At 41.2% G+C, this 21,099-nt stretch overlaps 1 protein-coding gene across 2 annotated transcripts in view; it reads right to left on the reverse strand.

Moving 5' to 3' along the window:
- Positions 1-2,704: 2,704 nt before the first annotated feature.
- Positions 2,705-21,099, reverse strand: part of BMPR1A (bone morphogenetic protein receptor type 1A) — a 189,086-nt gene continuing 170,691 nt past the window's right edge. For both annotated transcript variants that reach the window (XM_065551829.1, XM_005293994.5), the window contains 2 exons: positions 14,997-15,127; positions 2,705-9,499 (listed from right to left, as the gene is read on the reverse strand). In XM_065551829.1, the coding sequence (XP_065407901.1) occupies positions 9,374-9,499; positions 14,997-15,127 (257 nt within the window). In that variant the 3' untranslated portion in view covers positions 2,705-9,373. The remainder of the gene's footprint in view (positions 9,500-14,996; positions 15,128-21,099) is intronic.

Raw genomic sequence — 21,099 nt, forward strand, 5'->3', positions numbered from 1 at the left:
TTAAGAATTCTGTATCTATTATTGGCAAGGGATAATATTAGTAAGGGGAGAAATTAACATTCATTAGATTATATCAGTTATGGAGAAAACAAACATTTTGCCAAAAGGAGTCTCAAAACTTTAAAATATAATACCACTTTGTGGCCAAAAAGCCAAATACCATGGGGGAAAAAAGTTATAATTGATTAATCAAAACAAAATTAAAATAATTCATCAAAAATTTCACTAAAACACAGCCTCTTCATCGTGCCTTTCAATACTATTCACAAACAAAACACAATCTCACCCTAGCCAACATTAATGCCATGTGGTAAAACAGAACAGCTTTAGTATCAACTACAGTACAGTAGCTGCAGTTCATTAAAAATGAAAGATATTGACAACATATCTAGGCCCTTTCCAGCCCTACATTTCTATGATTCTATATTTCAAGGTACCATAAATATTAGCTGTTAAAAAGGACAATTCTATTTGAGATATAAACTGTTGCTCCTTGGATTGATGAAAATGTCCAAAAAGACTCAGCTTTAAGTATTATATCCCACTGGCCACTTTTGGACAAGAGTTTACTACTATAGGACAAGAGTTTACTACTATAACTTCACTCAAGTAAAAATACAAAATTATAATTGGTTTTCTAATTAATATTATTTGTAGGGCTGTCAAGCAATTAAAAAAATTAATTGCGATTAATCATGCGGTTAAACAATAATAGAATACCATTTATTTAAATATTTTTGGATGTTTTCTACATTTTCAAATATATTGATTGAAATTACAACACAGAATACAAAGTGTACAGTGCTCACTTTATATTTATTTTTGATTACGAATATTTGCACTGTAAAAAACAAAAGAAATTATATTTTCAATTCACCTAATATAAGTACTGTAGTGCGTTCTCTTTATCATGGAAGTTGGACTTACAAATGTAGAATTATGTACAAAAAAATAACTGCATTCAAAAATAAAACAATGTAAAATTTAGAGCCTACAAGTCCACTCAGTCCTGCTTTAGCCAATCGCTCAGACAAACAAGTTTGGTTACATATGTAGGAGATAATGTCGCCTGAAAGTGAGAACAGGCATTTGCATAGCACTGTTGTAGCAGGTGTCGCAAGATATTTACATACCAGATGCGCTAAAGATTCATATGTCACTTCATGCTTCAACCACCATTCCAGAGGAGATGCATCCACGCTGATGACGGGTTCTGCTCGATGATCCAAAGCAGAGTGGACTGATGCATGTTCATTTTCATCATCTGAGCCAGATGCCACCAGCAAAAGGTCTATTTTCTGTTTCGGTGGTTCAGGTTCTGTAGTTTCCGCATCGGAATGTTGCTCTTTTAAGACTTCTAAAAGTATGCTCAACACCTCGTCCCTCTCACATTTTGGAAGGCACTACAGATGCTTAAACCTTCGGTCAAGTGCGATAGCTATTTTTAGAAATCTCACATTGGTACCTTTGCATTTTGTCAAATCTGCAGTGACAGTGTATTTAAATCAAACATGTGCTGGGTCATCATCTGAGACTACTATAACATGAAATATATGGCAGAATGCGGGTAAAAAGAGCAGGGGACATACAATTCTCCCCCAAGGAGTTCAGTCACAAATTTAATTAACCCACTATTTTTTTAATGAACATCAGCAGGATGGAAGAATGTTCTCCGGAACGGTGGCTGAAGCATGACGGGGCATACGAATGTTTAGCATATCTGGCACGTAAATACCTTGCAATGCCGGCTACAACAGTGCCATGAGAACACCTGTTCTCACTTTCAGGTGACATTGTAAATAAGCAGGCAGCATTATCTCCTGTAAATGTAAACAAACTTGTTTGTCTTAGCGATTGGCTGAACAAGAAGTAAGTAGCTAAAGATTTACATTGTTTTGTTTTTGAGTGCAGTCATATAACAAAAAAAAAATTCTACATTTGTAAGTTACACTTTCACAATAGAGATTTCACTACAGTACTTGTATGAAGTGAATTGAAAAATACTATTGCTTTTATCATTTTTACAGTGCAAAATATTTGTAATAAAAATAATATAAAGTGAGCACTGTACACTTTGTATTCTGAGTTGTAGTAGAAATCAATATATTTGAAAATGTAGAAAAACATCCAAAAATATTTAATAAATTTCAGTTGGTATTCTATTGTTTAACAGTGTGATTAATCGTGATTAATTTTTGTAATCACAGTTAATTTTTTTGAGTTAATCCCGTGAGTTAACTGCGATTAATTGACAGCCCTAATCATTTGTACTGGCAATAAGAGTTTGTGTAAATTCAATTGACAAATAGATCTTTACCTGTATAGGCAACATATGCCTAAAAGGTCTATCCCCAAACACAAATAAAGATCAAATGATCAAGCAAAGCAGTTTATTAAAAGAGGACTTTGTTTTTCTTCCAGTATGAACCAAGGAGAAAAGTTAAGAAGAATACTGATTTTAGTATTGTGCCCACATTTAAGGCACTGGATGATTTATGGTAGTCCACCATGCAACTTTGAGCATCACTAAGTAAGATGATTAAAGCTGTTAATAACCATTGTTAACTTAACCAATGATTTAAAGACTGAACCAAATACAGTATTTTAAAAGCAGAGAAGTACTTGGTTATGTATTATCGGTTTCCAAGGTAGTACATACTCATGAAGAAGTCTTATAGTAAATACAAAACACATTACTAATATGTACTAAAATAAGGTTATTTACTTAAAAATGATACATTGGACATAATCTGTGTACAGAAAAAAGCATTCATGGTAAACTTAAGGCACCTTTTAAATCAGATGCTGTACAAGGTACATTAGTGTGTTACATTTTAAAAGATTATTCTACACTTTTGGCATATAACAAACACAAGAATGTAATCATTCTGCTTGTTTTACCCTTCTCTCATTTTTATTTACATCTTCTCTAAGTTAACTACAATGTTATTTTTGTATACAATATAATACATTTCATGTTGGGCATGGGTAGGTCAGAGCACAAACATCACTACAGTATGTGGACTTAATTGCATTCAAGGATAATATAGAACAAGGCAACAATTACATGAGATTTGTTTAACAAATTAAGTAAAATAGTGTTCACTCCACCTTTGTGATAACTATTAAACCATGGCTACTATACTGTGAACTCCATAAAGCTCTGTATTATATACCATTATATCATCCCTACATGGGGTACACCCAGTGGAAGCAGGATTGTGTCCTCTGCCTTCTTACAGAAGCACTGTCACAACAATGGAGAACTGCTAAATCAGTAACCAAAAAAGATTTTTAATTTTAAACTTAAGTGACATTTTTACTCTTCAAATGGTTTTAGTCTGTTAATTTAATTTAAAATATAGTATGTGAAGACAATATAGCTGATTTGTATCCAACGAATTAATTTTATAGCACATTCAGTGGTCATTTAGATGATGTTCTAAAATTTGATTCTAGGCTTACTGAGGAGGTAACAGTTAAAAATTCATTATGCATTTTAATATCAACACTTAAAGATAATATAATTTAAAAATGTAAATGAAATAATTAAGGAAAATATGGTACATACAAATGAAGCTACCAGTTTTCCAAGATTTTAAAGTCTCGTACTTTCAAAAATATCTACCTTAAAAGCTGATTAGAGGCCTACGGAAGTTGTACATCACTTATCTAATTTGGGTTTTCAAGATACTCATTCTTAAAGGAAAATTCTAAGATAAGCAAACAGTAAAACCCAAAACGCAAGTCTGCATTTATTCCTAGAAACATCATATTCCTTTAGGAATTTACAAGTTAACCAGGAATGTAAATGTTTCCTTACTCTCACTGAATACAATGGCCTCAATTATCTCAAAGATGCAAGTTACTTTCCATCCAACTAAAACAAGATAGAACCTGCTAGAGAATACAAATCTCCATATGCAATGCTTAATTGGTTCCAATGCACAGACCATGTTCACAAGGCATACTCTACACATTACATTTAAAAGATATTTGCTAGGCATCCTCTCCCCTCCCCCCCCCCCCCCTTTTTTTTTTTAAAATACTGGTTGACAAATAATTACTAAAGTAAGTTTGACCAACAAAATGAGACGATCACTCATTTAGGATGAAGGAGTCTGATACTCCTTTAAAAGGCTTTGGAATCCTTATAAGGCAATGCAACTTGTCTTAAGTCTACATTAAGTATAAAAATATTTTAATTAATAAATTTGCTAAGATTAATGTCAAGATTTTAAGAAATTGATATCTAAAGCTATGAGCGTAAGCACATATTTAGGCCCTGATTTTTCAAGTTACTTCACATAGGACTTAAGCACATCCTTAAGTGCTTTACTGAATTAGGGCCTTAATTTACTGATTTTCAGACATACTGAGCACCTACCGGCTCTCAATTGAGCCAATGAAAGTTACTGTATACTCATGATTTGAGAATATCAGGCCATTTACTGAGGAGGTGCTTAAAAATAGATTTTGGAGCCCAACTAGGCAACCACTTTTTAAAATTTAGGCGCAAGTCCCCCTCCATCTCTTCCTCTCCCCTCTTCCACCCGCCCAACAGAAAACCCAGCTCAGTGGATTTACTTTATGTAAAAGTGTTTTTTGTAAAAGCCTTTTAAAGTGTTATGGCATTTACTCAGAGTATGTCTAAACTACAATTAAAAACCCATGGCTGGCTCATGCCAGCTGACTCAGGCTGAGGGGCTGTTTAACTGCAGTGTAGACATTCAGGCTCAGTCTGGCTCCTGGGCTCTAGGACCCTGCGAGGTGGGAGGGTCCCTGAGCTCAGACTGCAGCCCAAGCACAAACTTCTATACTGCAATTAAACAGCCCCTTAGCCTGAGCGGGAGCCCAAGTCATCTGGTATGGGCCAGCCACAGATATCTAACTGCAATGTAGACATACCTTCAGTATCACCAACATTTTGTCTTGCAAAAACTTAAGCAATAAATATTTGGAGTGAGGGGAAATCAATGAATAATTAAAAATGGTGTTTCATTTTTACATTTCTGTTGCTTTATTTAGACTACCACCAGCTGTTTTCCTTAAAGACTTCAGAAAAACACACCAAGATTAAGTGTCAGCAAATAAATCATAGCCAATAAAGATGTATAATTCAAATGGCACTTTATGAGATGAATACAAATATTCCAATATAGCAGTGGTTCCCAAACTTATTCCGCCACTTGTTTAGGAAAAGCCCCTGGTGGGCCGGCCGGTTTGTTTACCTGCTGCGTCCACAGGTTCGCCCGATCGCGGCTCCCACTGGCCATGGTTCATTGCTCCAGGCTAATGGGAGCTGCTGGAAGCAGTGGCCAGTACGTCCCTTGGCCCGCGCTGCTTCCAGCAGCTCCCATTGGCCTGGAACAGCGAACCGCGGCCACTGGGAGCTGTGATCGGCCGAACCTGCAGACGTGGCAGGTAAACAAACTGGCCCGGCCCGCCAGGGGCTTTCCCTGCACAAGCGGCGGAACAAGTTTGGGAACCACTGCAATATAGGAATGGATTAAATAAAAAAAAACTCCATGTTCTGAAAGAGCAAGCTTATGGGACACATGCATAAACATTTTCCTTTTTATTGTTAAAAACCCAGGGCAATGGGTGGGTGGAAGCAGTTTATTCTAAATTATTGATTTTATTACTCATGCCAAATATTTTCCAACTACCTGTGCTACTCTTGGGGGAATTCTGCGTTACTGTGCATGCGCAGAATTCATGGCCCCTGCAGATTTCTTTGCTTCCCATCAGAAAAATGACTTCTGATGGGGAAGCAAAGGGAAGCCGCAAGAGCAGTCACACACCCCTCCCCAGCAGTGCAAGCAGGTTAGTTTGAGTGCCCAGAGCTGCTGGTAGAGACGTAAATCACACCCGGGGAGGGAGGGCTGGGCAGTCATGTGTGAGAGAGAAAGAGACACTCTGTCCCTCTTGCTTGCTATTGTGGAATGCTCGGCATGAAGGGGCAAGGCTTTGGGGTGTTTCTGAGAAGGTAGATGTGCAGCAGGCTCTGTCCCCACAGGCAGAGTAGAATGTAGCAGCCTGCCTGCTTAGTGAATTGTTCCCATTGTTCTTAGTAAATTCCCCAGGAGTATAAAACAGGTGTAAAAAATTTAAGGCTCCTTTATATTCCCAAAGTGGTGTAAATAAGCCTTATTGTATTAGCCTTATAAATCCTTATGATGCTTTAGTGATTAGAACTAATTAAATTTTTTGACTGAAAAATTTTCCTATCAAAATGAGCTCCATGAACTGTTTTCTACTGACCTTCCTGGAGATGGTCAGTAGCCAATATAAATTGTGAGTCTGAGCCCTCACTTGCTCTTCAATTGCCTATGATGTAACACTGAGCATATGGCTGCATATATTTGTTGATTAATAACTAGAAGTAAAGGGTCAATACTAGCTACATTACTACTAGACAGAGGGGGCTTGGGGATTTCCTCCAATGCTCCCCACTCCCATTCTCCATCCATTGTATTGTAGTTTAAATAAATTACCAAAATAATTGAAACCGGCGTGATTATATTGTGTTATATTAACAAATAAAATATGCAGAATTTTGCAGAACTTTAAAATACTATGTGCAGAATTTTTAATTTTTGGCACAGAATTCCCCCAGGAGTACTATGCAAACTAATGCACAAAGACATGCTTAACAACTTCAGCCTCATCTTATATCTTTCTTGGCAATGGACGGAAAAAAAATTTAAAGCCCTTTTTTTCATAAGAATTGTGGCACACTATTGTCTACCGCTGTCTTCAAATAAGTTAAAATTATACTTGACACACCCATGAATTGTTCAACCAGAATACATATTAATACTTAAAGGCTTTAATGAACAAAAGTAATGACTTTATTTTAAAAAAGAAATGTCCCTTGAGATAACTAGTTTTCTATAAAATATGTAGCATTGTTAAATAAAGTCTGTACATCACAACAGAAAATAAAAAATACTGCAGTCTTTTGCCTGACCACTTACTTTTTGCAAACTATGGAACAAAAGTGAAAAAACCCAATGTTAGATAGTTATTTGCAGTTGTTCACAAATGCATATTGGAACTTCATTAAGCTACATTTTCTATTGTATTTTCAAAAGACATTTTAACACAATTTCAAAGCAGTCTCCATGTACCCATTTTAAGACGACAGATAATTTATCAAAAATCTTTATATGAAATCGCTACGTCTGAACAATTTCAACATTATTTCTAATTCCCTCCCCCTCCAAATCTGGGCTATAGCATGTGTGTACACATGTACCTATGACCAGGTGTTTTAAAATAGAGCACAGTACACACTATATAAATACCTTCCCTTTTTTAAATTATCTAGAACAAGGTTAGAGGCACTTAAATTAGGTTTAACTGAACTGTTCCAATACTGTGTTTTTAATCTTCAGAAGATTCACAGCATTGGGAGTTTAAATTTGAGTTATGGTGCTTTTTCTGACTTCAAACGAACAGTGACAAAATTAATGGTATATAACTAATGACCCAACTTTACAGTAATCATTTTAGTTTGTTTGGCCTTTTATATCAACCTGTCTTGGTCAACAAAAAAAGGAGCAGAAATTTGATTCCCCGTGCAAGCCAAATGGCTTTCATGTAACTAGCTAGTTGCTGCAGTACAGAATCATATGCACATCACTGCATATTATACAGCAACCCTTGACCAAATCCTGCAGCAATGTTAATTTATTGTACCTCCATTAAAACCCCTTTCAATCCCATTTCTCCCATACCCAACAACACACATCCGATTCAGTTGAAAATACTCACTGATTTACAATTCGTCGATGATTTTCAGGAATGATAGTATTTGATTATGTTTTTTCAATGTGTCCTCTAGGTGGCCCAGTAGATCTCCAGCAGTAACGATGCTGTCAGGATGATCTAGCTCAGAATCTCCTTTGCCTGTCTCATGCATGCCAGTCAGCTTCAGCGGTTCATCTCAGTTCCCCAGGCCTTGGATGACACTCTCAGTTTCCTAGCTGCCCAGCCTGCACTTCTGGGAGTGGGACCTAGCTGCAAACTGGACTCCAGCTCTGGCTCTCAGACCTCCCCTCCTACCTGGTTCTATAGAATAGTGAAAGGAGCATGCAGTGCAATCCATTTAATTCCCTCTCATGGGGAAAGATGCAAAGCATGAAGCAGCTGCAGACAGGTCCCAGCAGGACAGAGAGACAAAACAGAAAGCCAAAGATCTGGTTGCTGCAAAATGGTGAAGTCTACAGCAAATATGATGACTTCTGTGGTACCCTGAAAAAGGCCAAATTCCACAGCCACACAATCAAGGAGCATACTGGGCCCCAAGTGAGATGATTGAGGCAGATCACACCTCTCAGTCACTGTTTCAGGCTTTCTGCAGACTCAGGGCCTGTCTCCACAGTGACGCAATGCACACTAGAGAAATGTGATTTCTAAAATGCACTCATGTGCTGCACGCTTACTGGCCTGCAACAACCCTGCTGGCATACACTAAAAAGTTTCCTAGTGCATGTTAACAAGCAGCATGTACATTAAGCACCCTAGGAAACTTATAGTGTGTGCCAGCAGGATCTACATGGATCAGTCAGTATACTTTAGAAATCACACTCCTCTAGTGTGCGCATTGCTGAACCATGTATACAAGCCCTCAGATGGACATTGGTTTACACTGTTCACATTTCTGAGGTTCTCTTTGCAACCAAAACAGCACAGAAATGTAATTATTTCAACATGAAAATTGAGATTCTGGAGCACAATTCTGTGTCGAGGGATGAATTCTGTGGCAAATCCTGAAACTGTGGAATCAGGGAACATATGGGGCCCTGACCATAAGTCTTTCTGTGAATTTAAATTATCATCTATCCCAAATGGCAGCCAAAGAATCCTGGCACACACATAAAAGACCCATAAAAGGCATAGGAACTGTTAAACTGAGTAGTATCTCAAACAGATTCCTAACCTACAGGCTATTTCAAAAAGTCTTGGTATGAACCAACTAGGTTTTTATCAGGTAGAAGGCAAAAAGCTTATATTTCTCCATCTCTGTTGAATCCATTTAGCTTTTTAAGGCTTTCACAGAAAGCAATTCAGTATCCAGAGTTTCACTGGAGACTCACTAAGTGTGACTGAAGTCTCAATGCAGCTTAAAACAAAAATGATACGCATATTTAAAACAAGGCTGTCCATATATGTAGCATGTAGTGTACAGAGACTCTCAGCATTATATTCTACAAAGTACTGAAAGATTTAATATTAGCAGCCTGTAAAAGTGAGATCAGGAAGTGGACTGAATCTCAGTTGCTTCCTCTTCCCACTTAGTTCCCACCCTTATCAGGGTGAAAAGTTCTAGGAGTCCAACTCTGCTCCTCAGTACTATATTATTCTGTCAAATCTTTACATCTTGTGATTCCACCATCTTGGCAAGTGTCTTCTTGATCCTCAAGGCTGTAAGTCTAGAGGCAGGATTGTGGGCCCAGCATTCAGACATTAACTTCAACACTGCTCTTAAACACTGAAAATTAAAAAACAAAAAGGATAATATTGTAAACAATAATGACTGACAGTTGAAATGGCACAAGTTTTAAGGAGGACACTGGTAAAGCTAGTAGGCCAAAAAGGTTACTTTTTTTTAGTATTCTGTTGATTTATTTACAATATCCTTTGACAATTATTTCCCCTGAATAAAGTAACATTGGTATCTCCAACAATGATTTGATTTAGAAAGTGTGCCTTAGTTACAACACAACAACAAACTGGTGCTCTTTCTTTTGTTTTATAAGAGCTCAGGGATTCTTTTACATTTCAATTTACTGCCTGAATTCAAAAATGGAAGAGGACTATAAAGTTTCAGTGGGTCAGACTAACATCCCATAGCAGAGTAATGAGGTGTCATACTGTGTACCCAATGTTTCTCACCAGAGGGAAGGCTGTCATGACAAAAGGTCTGATTGGGTGACAAGTGAAATGGGAGAAATTAGGGCATGTCCAAAAGAAATGGACAATCTCTGACGGTGGGAAAAGAAATAATATAGCATGCATATAGCTTCTATTTGAAACAGGTAGATCATATTATTTATCTACCAGCCTTAATAATATCCATTTAAAGACCAAATATTCCTGTTTAACCCATAATTACATAGAATGATAAAAAACCCTGCATCTCATGGGAAAATCTTTATTACACATAATGCTGAATTGACAATAAAATATATGTATTTTCTAATCTTGATCACAGTGTAAGGTAATTCACACCAATTTGGGAGAATGTGTGAAGAGACTAGTAAACATTTGAAGACTGCCAACAGTCTTTGGAACCCTACCTTAAAAGGTTTACTCAATTTCAAGCACACTGAAAATAAATGCAAAATTTTGAACACAAATTTTTGTGCCTCTTAAACAGCAAATTAATGTAACAGGGATGGCCAAACTGCACCTTGTGAGACGCATGCGGCTCTTTTACAGTTAAAGTGTGGCTGAAGGAGCTCACCAAAATTGGAGGGTGTGTGTGTTCTGCACTGCAGCACAGTGGTGGGGCTAGGGGCTTCTGCCAGAAACGACTGGTGCCTGCTGAGAGGGGGGGGGGGGTGGAGGATGTCACAATTTAAAGGTGTCCCCCCTCACAACAGCGGGATGCCCTCCCTCTTACCTTCAGTGGCCCCTTCCAGCAGATCCCAGGTGCTAGCTCTGTGTGGAGAGGCAACAGCAAACAGCTGGGAGCTGTAGGAAGGAGCCGCTGCTTTAGCGCCATGGGGAGAGGCAGCAGCAAAAGCAGCGGCTCTCCCTGCAGCTCCCAGCTGTTTGCCACTGCCACTCCCCATGCCTGCAGCTCCCAGCTTGCCAGCTCCAGCAGCTGCCATGCAAAGAGGGAACCCGATGACATCATATGCCCAAGCGGGGCCAGCAAACCATGGCAAAAATTGGGGGGCGAGGAGAGGAGCACATAAACCCATGTGCCACCCCCCCCCCCCCCCACACACACACACACATCTCCTCTGGCTTCTGCCCAGCAGGGAGGGGTGGTCTCAGGGCTTCAGTCCTGTGTGACTTGCCTGCCAGTGCTCGGGGCTTCAATATATAGCAGCATATCTGAACTAGCACTACCTTTAAACTAAACATTGGAAATTATGCAGTATGAGCTACTGTTACCCTTAATAAATGGGCATTTTAATCCCATTATTATTTCACCTTCTTCTGGGATACTGACCCTAGAATACCATTAATTCTCCTAATGGATCTCAGGTACACAATGAAAACAGGAACAATGCAAAACCTAATGATACTCTATATGAGATCTCTCTGAGTAAAAAGGAAAATGAAGGTTACTTACTTGTATCCGGAGTTCTTTGAGATGGACTATGCATATTCCCACTCATGGGATGCTCCGACCAGCACAGCCTGAATGGTAGAACTCTAGCCAGCAATGTTCTCTGGAACGCTCATGTCTGTCCCTCAGCCCTCCCATCAGTGAACATTAAACCTTCCATGGCAAGGATATAAAAGGGGTATGGTGGCCAGCTGCCTCAGGTCCTTTTCCCATGGCCTCAGGTCCTCTGAGAGTAGGACTCCAAAGCAGAGAGGAAAGGTGTGCAGAATGTGTGAATATAGGGAGTCCATGTCGAACAACTCCAGTTACAAGTAAGTAACCTTCATTTCTTCTTTGACTATCCTCTGCATATTCCCACTCACAGGACAGTCTAACTACGGTAACTCTGACCCAGGCTGGTGGGAACATGGAATCCTAGTAAAATGAGAATTGCATTGCCAAATTTTGCATCTGATCTAGGTTTTAAGTCTAAGGAGTAGTTCCTAGTAGAAGTGTGGATTGTACACCACATTATTACTCTTTATGTTTCTATTAAAGGAATATGTCTAGCGAATGCCACAGATACTGCTTCTGATCTAGTAGAATGAGCTCTAATTCCTTCAGGACAGGAATTCATCAGCTTATAAACTTCAATACATAGCCTAACCCATCTTGCAAGAATTTGTACGTGACCTCTCTCCCATTATTCCTCTTTTCATAAGAAATAAAGAAATTGGGAGACTGTTGAAAATGCTTAGTTCTATTTAAATGAAAACTAAAGCCCTTCTAACTTCTAGCACATGAAATCTAGCCTCCTCATCTTGAGTGTGAGGTTCAGGAAAAAAAAGCTGGTAACAGATTTATAGTAAAATATAAGAATCTTGGGTGTGTACAGAGAATTCCTTTATCCTTATGAAAGATAGTAAATGGTGGGTACAGCATTATCACTTGTAATTCACTTATGCGCCTTGCAGAAGAGATAGCTATCAAGATGACTGTCTTAATAGATAAAGAGAACAGCATACAGATTCCCACAGTTCAAATGAATGTTTCATTAACTGTGTAAGCACTATGTTTAAATTCGAAGATGGTATAGGATATCTAACCGATGGATATAGATTATTAAGACATTTCAAGAATCTTTACATGACGAGTAAAAACTAATTTACTATCCACAGGGACATAGTAAACTGAAATTGCTGCAAGATGAACCTTGACTGGTGACAAACAGAGACCAACTCTTTTAAGATATAATGAGTAATAATAAGTAGGGCTGTTGATTAACCGCAGTTAATTCATGCAATTAACTAAAAAAAAAATCGCAATTAAAAAATTGTGATTTATCGTGCTGTTAAGAATAGAATACCAAATGAAATTTATTAAATATTTTGGATGTTTTTCTACATTTTCAAATATATCAATTTAAATTACAACACAGAATACAATGTGTACAGTGCTCACTTTATATTATTTTTTATTACAAATATTTGCACTGTAAAAATAATAAACAAAAGAAATAGTATTTTTCAATTCACCTCATACAAGTGCTGTAGTGCAATCTCTATCATGATAGTGCAACTTACAAATGTAGATTTTTATTACATAACTACACTCAAAAACAATGTAAAACTTTAGAGCCTACAAGTCCACTGAGTCCTACTTCTTGTTCAGCCAATTGCTAAGAGAATCAAGTTTGTTTACATTTATGGAAGATAATGCTGTCCACTTCTTAATTATGTCACCTGAAAGTGAGAACAGGCCTTCTCGTGACACTGTTGTAGCTGGCGTCGCAAGGTATTTACACATGCCACATGCGCTAAAGATTCATATGTCTCATCATGCTTCAGCCATCGTTCCAGAGGTCATGCTTCCATGCTGGCGATGGTAGTTAAAAAAATAATGCGTTAATTAAATTTGTAACTGAACTCCTTGGGGGAGAATTGTATGTCTCCTGTTCTGTTTTACCCGGATTCTGCCTTACATTTCATGTTATAGCAATTTCAGATGATGACCCAGCACATGTTGTTCGTTTTAAGAACACTTTCACAGGAAATTTGACAAAATGCAAAGAAGATACCAATGTGAAATTTCTAAAGATAGCTACAGCACTCAAGCCAAGGTTGAAGAATCTGAAGTGTCTACAGAATCCGAACGACCAAAAAAGAAAATCAACCTTCTGCTGGTGGCATCTAACTCAGATGATGAAAATGAACTTGAGTTGGTCCGCACTGCTTTGGATTGTTATCGAGCAGAACCCGTCATCAGCATGGATGCATGTCCTCTGGAATGGTGGTTGAAGCATCGAGGGATATATGAATCTTTAGCGCATCTGACATGTAAATATCTTGCGACACCAGCTACAACAGTGCCATGCAAATGCTTGCTCTCACTTTCAGGTGACATGGTAAACAAGAAGCAGGCAGCATTATCTTCTGCAAATGTAAACAAACTTGTTTGTCTGAGCGACTGGCTGAACAAGAAGTAGAACTGAGTGGACATATAGGCTCTAAAGTTTTACATTGTTTTGTTTTTGAATGCAGGGGGTTTTGTTACATAATTCTACATTTGTAAGTTCAACTTTCATGATAAAGAGATTGCACTACAGTACTTGTATTAGGTGAATTGAAAAATACTATTTCTTTTGTTTTTTACAGTACAAATATTTCTAATAAAAAATAAATATAAAGTTTGCACTTTACACTTTGTATTCTGTGCTGTAATTGAAATATATTTGAAAATGTAGAAAACATCCAAAAATATTTAAATGAATGTATAAAGAATAAAAGTATTCTATTATTAACAGCATGATTAATCACACTTAATTTTTAATTAATTGCGATTACTTTTTTTAATCGTTTGACAGCCCTAATAAGAAGTAAGATAGAATATGTAAGTAATCAGAGCGGCATATGGATCTATATCAGTGGTTCTCAACTTATTTATCATTGTGGGCCACATATGCGGGACCCCCGACCCTGCAGGGCAGGCCGGCAGCCTCGACCCCGGACCCTTGCCGTGGGGGGCAGGCTGGCAGCACTGACCCTGACCCCATTGAGAGATGAGGGAGGCACATGAACATGCTAACAAACACTTCTAGCTAGAGTTCTATTGGTCAGGCTGAACGGTCTGTGCATCCCATTAGTGGGAACATGCAGAGGACACCTGAAGAACTGTGCAGCACTACCAATGAGATCTCTCCATGAAAAAGCAATGGGGCCACTAATGATCTACCCCATCCTCTTCTCAGGTCTACAAACACACTAGTATCACCTCATATTCCACAATGTTGAAAATGTCTGATATATCCAGTATGACAGAAAAAGATATACTGAGGTTGAGTGTGATAAATTGCATTAAAATGACATGTTAAATTGTAGGTCCATTCAAAAACACAGGAAAATACTAAAGCCTAGCTCTAGATTGGTTTGGGGTGAGAATATGACCATGCAGTTGGTTGCTGGTGAGGTATTTCTCCTTCCCATCCAGATGGGTATATAAAAAGATCAGGCATGTAAAAGCGCTACCAGTTGTTCTCACACATTAGTATTTTTATTGTGGTCAGAGATATCTCAAAACATTAGAATGTCTAATTTTGTTGCCTACTCTACTTCAGTTTCAGAAAACTCTGGGAAAGACTAAAATACCCTTATTGTACATTAGGGGCTAACGCTGAACTCCTCCCATTTCTCCCTTTTGGTGTACTTACTTCATCGCTATTCCATCTGTTAGATACCACTGGGCGTAGGCGCTTGACACACACCACCTCTCTCATATCTTCATAAGATGGATCATTCGGCACCATGTCATAATATGGCAACTGGTACTCTTCAACAATACCTGAAATATGTGTGAAAGATCAGGGTAATATATGCAAGAACAAACTAAATCCATAAATCTGCTCCTAATCTAAACTCCTAACTAACTGAAGAAGCATAAATTAACACAAAATTCTCTTGTCAGCAACTTAAATTCATCAGTGGTTGAAAACTATAGGTAACACAGAATTGTACATAATATGACTTGCTGAAAATTTATAGTTGATGGTGGACATTTAGGACTAAATGCTGACTTAATTACCTATAGTCCCACTTAATATTTGGCGCTATCTGTCCTATTACATACTATAGACCTACTCCCTACAACAGAGGCGTACATACATGCATATCTTCCACTTTATTCTGAGACTGCCTGTAATCTTCCTATTTCACCACATCCAAGAAGTGTACTTCACTGAACATATAAAGACAGATCACTGTCCCAAGACGATGCAATCTAAATTAGGATGAGAGGGTTACTCACCTTGTGCAATAACTGAGGTTCTTCGAGATGTGTCCCCCTGTGAGTGCTCTACTTTAAGAGTTTTAGCACCCTTGTGCTTGTTATCGGAGATTTGTGGTAGCAGTGCCTGGTTGGGTCGCACATGCTCAGTCCCCGTCTCGCGCTGCCTCAAGCAGTTAATTGGCACTGTGCGAGCAACCTCCCCTCTGTTCCTTCTCTACTGCAAAGCATGAGTGTGAAACTCTGAAGTAGAGGGGCAGATGGAGGGTAGTGGAGCACCCATGGGGACACACATCTCGAAGAACCTCAGTTACTGCACAAGGTGAGTAACTCTCTCTTCTTCGAGTGATGTCCCTGTGGGTGCCCAACTTTAGGTGACTTCAGAGCAGTGCCCTCCAGTGGAAGGGAGGGGCTTTGGAGTTGACGTTGTGGCAGAGGATAATACGGCGAGTCCAAATAATGCATCAGATGTTGCAGGCTGCTCTAATGCGTAGTGCTACATAAATGTATGGGTAGAGGCCCATGTCACAGGTCTACATAGGCCGGAATGGGAACACTGTTCAGAAAAGCTATTGAAGTCGACATTGCCCTGGTGAAACGCATGTGAATCCCCATAGGGGGTTGCAGGTCCTGTGGCTGGTAACACAATTTGATGCATTCTGAAATCCATTTGGAGAGCCTCTGTTTGGATATGCCATTTCCTTTTGATTGTTCCATGATTGAAACGAATAATTTTGGGACTTGCGGAATGACCTTGTTCTATCTGTGTAAAAAGCCAGGGCCCTGCGAACATTGAGGATGTGAAGTGTGCATTCTTGCCTATCCTTATGTGGCTTAGGATAGAACATGGGTAAGTAGATGGTTCGGTTGAGGTGGAAAGAGGCAGCAACCTTAGGTAAGAACTTGGGATGCGGTCTGAGAGTGATTTTGTCTTCAGAAAATACTGTGTAGGGTGAATCAGCCATGAGGGCCCCTAGTTCCCCCATTCGTCTTGCAGATGTAATGGCGACTAGAAAGGTCACCTTCATTGACAGATGGAGAAGTGAGCAAGTGGCTAGTGGCTCGAATTGGGTATCTGGTGATGCCCCAGAGAACTAAGTTGAGGTCTGAAAGTGTTGAGGCTTTTCAGAAAATGTTTGGTGGTATCTTATGGTGGAAAGCTGCTATGGCTGAGAGATGTACCCTGATTGAGCTAATAGATAGGTCTGATCTCTTAAATTCATGCAGGTAATCCAGAATCAAAGGTAAGGGGGCAGATACCGATGTGGTCTGCTTCGTGTGACACCAGGAATCAAAGTGTCTCCATTTGTGTAGGTATGTGCAGCAGGTAGTCAGTCAGTGACTATTTAATAAAATGTTCTGTACTTCTTTGGAGCATGTCATTTCAGGCCCCTGGAGCCATGGAGCAACCACGTTTTGAGATGGAGTGTCTCCAGGGTCGGGTGCAGAGTTCATCCAGAGTCCTGGGACAGGAGACAAGGCAGGAGAGGAAGAGTTTGAGGTCTGCACACTGACATTCTGAGAGTGTAGAGGAACGATGTTTGACAAGGCCATGCAGGGATTATCGGTATTACTGTGGTCTTGTCTGCTTTGATCTTGTGAGGCACTCACGCCATAAAGGGAATGGAGGTGCAGGGGAGGAGGCACATAGGTGGAGAGCGTCCTCCATTTGATAAGAAACGCATCTCCCAAGGAGTGATGGCCCATGCTGGCCCTGGAGCAAAACAACAGGCATTTGGTGTTGTACTCCATTGCAAAGAGGTCTATTGTGGGGAATCCCCATTGTTTGACTATGTTGTGGAAAACCCTGGTGTCAAGTTCCCACTTGTGGTCCTGAGAAAAGTTCCTGCTGAGTGCATCTGCCATAGTCTTTTGACATCCGGGCAGGTAAGCTGCTATAATATGGATGTTGTGCTGGATGCACCAGTGCCAAAGTTGCATGGCCTCTGCACACAGGGAATGTGAATGTGAACCCTCCTTGTCTGTTTATGTAGAACATGCATGCCAAATTGTCCATGAGTATTTGTATGGTCTTGTTTCTGATCATGGGTAGGAAAGTGGGGCATGCATTGTGAACAACTCTGAGTTCTAGCAGATTTATGTGAGGGCGGGCTTCTGTTAGGGACCAACGACCTTGAGCAGAATGTGAGTTCAGATGTGCTCCCCAACCTATGAGGGACGCATACGTCGTAATAGTCAATGTAGGAGGGGCTTGGGCGAAAGGCACTCTCAGGCATACGTTGTGTGGTTGTGTCCACCAAGATAGAAAGTCTTTTACTTTGCTTGGCATTGTGAGGCGTTTGTTTATACTGTGTCTTCATGAGCAATAAATTGGACGGAGCCAAGCTTGTAGGGTTCGCATATGTTTCATATGTCGCGTGTTGAGCGATGAAGGTCGATGCGGCCATGTGACCCAGTAATTCCAAACAAGTCCTGGCTCTTACCTGGAGGCTGTTGAGTGATGTGGCAATCAGATTCATTCACTGAGGGTTGACTTTTTTTTTTTTTTTTTGGGAGACCTAATTGCGGAAAGAGGCCTATTGTTTGTTGGGTAGCCTCCACTGCTGCTGGTCAATTCGCTGCTTATAGTAGGCAATCATGCAGATATGGAAATATCACGATTCCCCTCTTGCAGAGGAGCGCAGCGACTACCGCGAGTACCTTTGAGAAGACTCGGGGAGAAATGGACAGACCGAAGGACAGGACCTTGTATTGGAAATGATCTGGTCCGAGAATGAATCAGAGAAACCTCCAATGTGATGGGTGAATCATTATGTGGAAGTATGCTTCCTGGAGGTCAAGGGCCGAGAGCCAGTCCCCTCTTTCTAACGCTGGGATAATGTTGGCCAGCGTCACCATCTTGAAGTGTTGATTTCTGATGAATTTATTGAGCCATCAGAGATCAAGAATGGGTCTTCATCCTCCTGTTTATTTTGTGTGTGTGAGGTAGTAATTTGAGCAGAAACCCGTCCCTTTGTATTTTGTTGGTATCAGTTCTACTGCTCCTAGCCGGATGAGGTGGGTTACCTCCTGTCGCAATAGATCTTCATGAGAGGGGTCCCTGAAGAGGGAAGGGAGGGGTGGGTGGGTGGGTATGGAGTACCCAACTTCAATTATCTCCAGCACCCATCTGTCTGTAGTGATAGATTGCCAGACTGGGTAATAGGGGAGTTAAACGGTTTCCAAATGGCTGGGAGATGGTAGGAGTTTCCAGTGTTGAAAGTTGGGGGGTCTCGGGCCCTCGACCAATGTTGATGAGTAGATGAATGTGGTAGACTGATTTGACAAGTATAGTCTCCTTGGGGGTCATTGTTTCTTGGCTTGTGGCTCGTATTGCCTGTGTGTCTGTGCAAACTGAGTGGACCGGAAGCTCTGTGGGTTATAATACCTTCCTTGTCTTCTCTTTGTCCTAGGAGTATAGATACCCAAGGACTTCAGAGATGCCCTTGAACGGCAGGTCCTCCACTGTTGCTTGCACTTCTTTAGGGAAGCTAGAGAGATGCAGTCAGGACGCCCTCCTCATTATGATCATGGTGTGGATCGTGCTGCTCTATCTGCAGAGTCTAGGGCAGCTTGCGGTGCCATCCTGGTGATCAGTTGGCCCTCGGAAATGAGTGCACTAAATTGCTTTTTTTTCCCCCTCAGGGAGAAATTCAATAAAATTGGATAGTGTGCCATAATTTGTGGGGTTGTATTTGGCTAATGACATATGATTGTTTGCCCCTTTCATTAACAGCATCCACTACCAGGGAGCTTGGTGTGGGATGTGAAAAAAGAAAAAGTGGTTACCTACCTCTCGTAACTGTTGTTCTTCGAGATGTGTTGCTCATGTCCATTCCAATAGGTGTGTGCGTGCCGTGTGCACGATCGTAGGAAGGTTTTTCCGCTAGCGGTACCCGTCGGTTTGGCTGTAGATACCCCTACAGTGGCGCCTTTATGGCGGTGTATATAGGTCCCTGCCGACCCGCCGCCTGCTCAGTTCCTTCTTGCCGGAATACTCCGACAGAGGGGTGCCGGGCGGGATTTGGAATGGACATGATCAACACATCTTGAAGAACAACAGTTACGAGAGGTAGGTAATCATTTTTTCTTCTTCGAGTGATTGCTCATGTGGATTCCAATAGGTGACTTCCAAGCAGTTCCCCCGGAAGGAGGGGTCGGAATTCACCTGGTTGCTGAGTGCAGGACTGCCCTGCCAAAGGCTACATCATCCCTCGCCTGCTGGGTAATGGCGTAGTGTGACGTGAAGGTGTGGATGGAAGACCACGTTGCTGCCTTGCAAATGTCCTGGATAGGAACCGGCGCCAGGAATGCTGCAGACGACGCCTGCGTTCTGGTGGAGTGCTCCGTAAGCGGAAGGGCTGGAATTTTAGCCAGGTCGTAGCAAGTCCTGATACAGGACGTGATCCATGATGAAATGCATTGGGACGGGATCGGAAGCCCCCTCAACCTTTCTGTGATTGCAATAAAGAGCTGTGGTGACTTACAAAATGGCTTTGTGTGCTCAATGTAGAATGCTAGGGTACGCCTAACATCCAGGGAATGGAACATGCGCTCCCTGTTACTGGCATGGGGTTTAGGGAAGAACACAGGTAAAAATATGTCTTGGTTCACATGAAACTGGGAGACAACCTTAGGCAGAAACTCAGGATGAGGGCGTAGCTGCCCCTTGTCTTTATAAAAGACCATATATGGTGGTTCGGAAGTCAGTGTGGTCTGAGCTTGGTTACCCTTCTGGCTGAGATCATACGCGCCGACTCCGTGGGTGCTCTGGAGCTGGAGCACCCACGGGGAAAAATTGGTGGGTGCTCTACACCAACCGGTAGCCAAGCTTCCCGCCCCACCCGCCCTCTCCAGCTCACCTCCGCCTCCTCCCCAGAGCACGCCGCGTCCTCGCTTCTCCTCCAGTGCTTGCCGCAGTGAAACAGCTGTTTTGTGGCGTAACAAGTTGTGGGAGGGAGGGGGGAAGAGCGGGAACGTGGCGCACTCAGGGGAGAAGACAGGGAAGAGGCGGGGCTGGGGTGGAAATTTGGGGAAGGAGTCCAATGGGGCAGGGAGGGGGCGGAGCTGGGGCAGGGACTTTGGGGAAGGCGTTGGAAAGGGGGCAGGGCAGGGGAAGAGTCGGAGCGGGGCTGGGGGTTGAGCACCCACTGGCGCCAGAAGTTGGCGCCTATGGCCGAGGTTATGGCCAGCAGAAAGGCCACTTTCGATGAGAGGTATGACAGAGGGCAGGTTGCCATGGGCTCGAAAGGGGGGCGCATGAGTGCGGACAGAACAAGGTTGAGGTTCCACTGGGGAACTGGCAGTTGTACCTGGGGATAAAATCTGTCTAAGCCCTTGAGAAACCTGCCTACCATGGGATTATCGAACACTGACCCACCCGCTGCCCCTGGGTGAAAGGCTGAGATGGCAGCAAGGTGTACCCTGAGAGATGACAGTGCTAACCCTTGCTGCTTAAGGTATAACAGGAGAATTGGAGCTAGCTGCTGTTCAGTTCCCCTTTGCTGAGACCAAATGGAAAAACGCTTCCA

This window comes from Chrysemys picta, chromosome 7 (genome assembly GCF_011386835.1).
Source record: "Chrysemys picta bellii isolate R12L10 chromosome 7, ASM1138683v2, whole genome shotgun sequence".
Classification (NCBI taxonomy): Eukaryota; Metazoa; Chordata; order Testudines; family Emydidae; genus Chrysemys; species Chrysemys picta.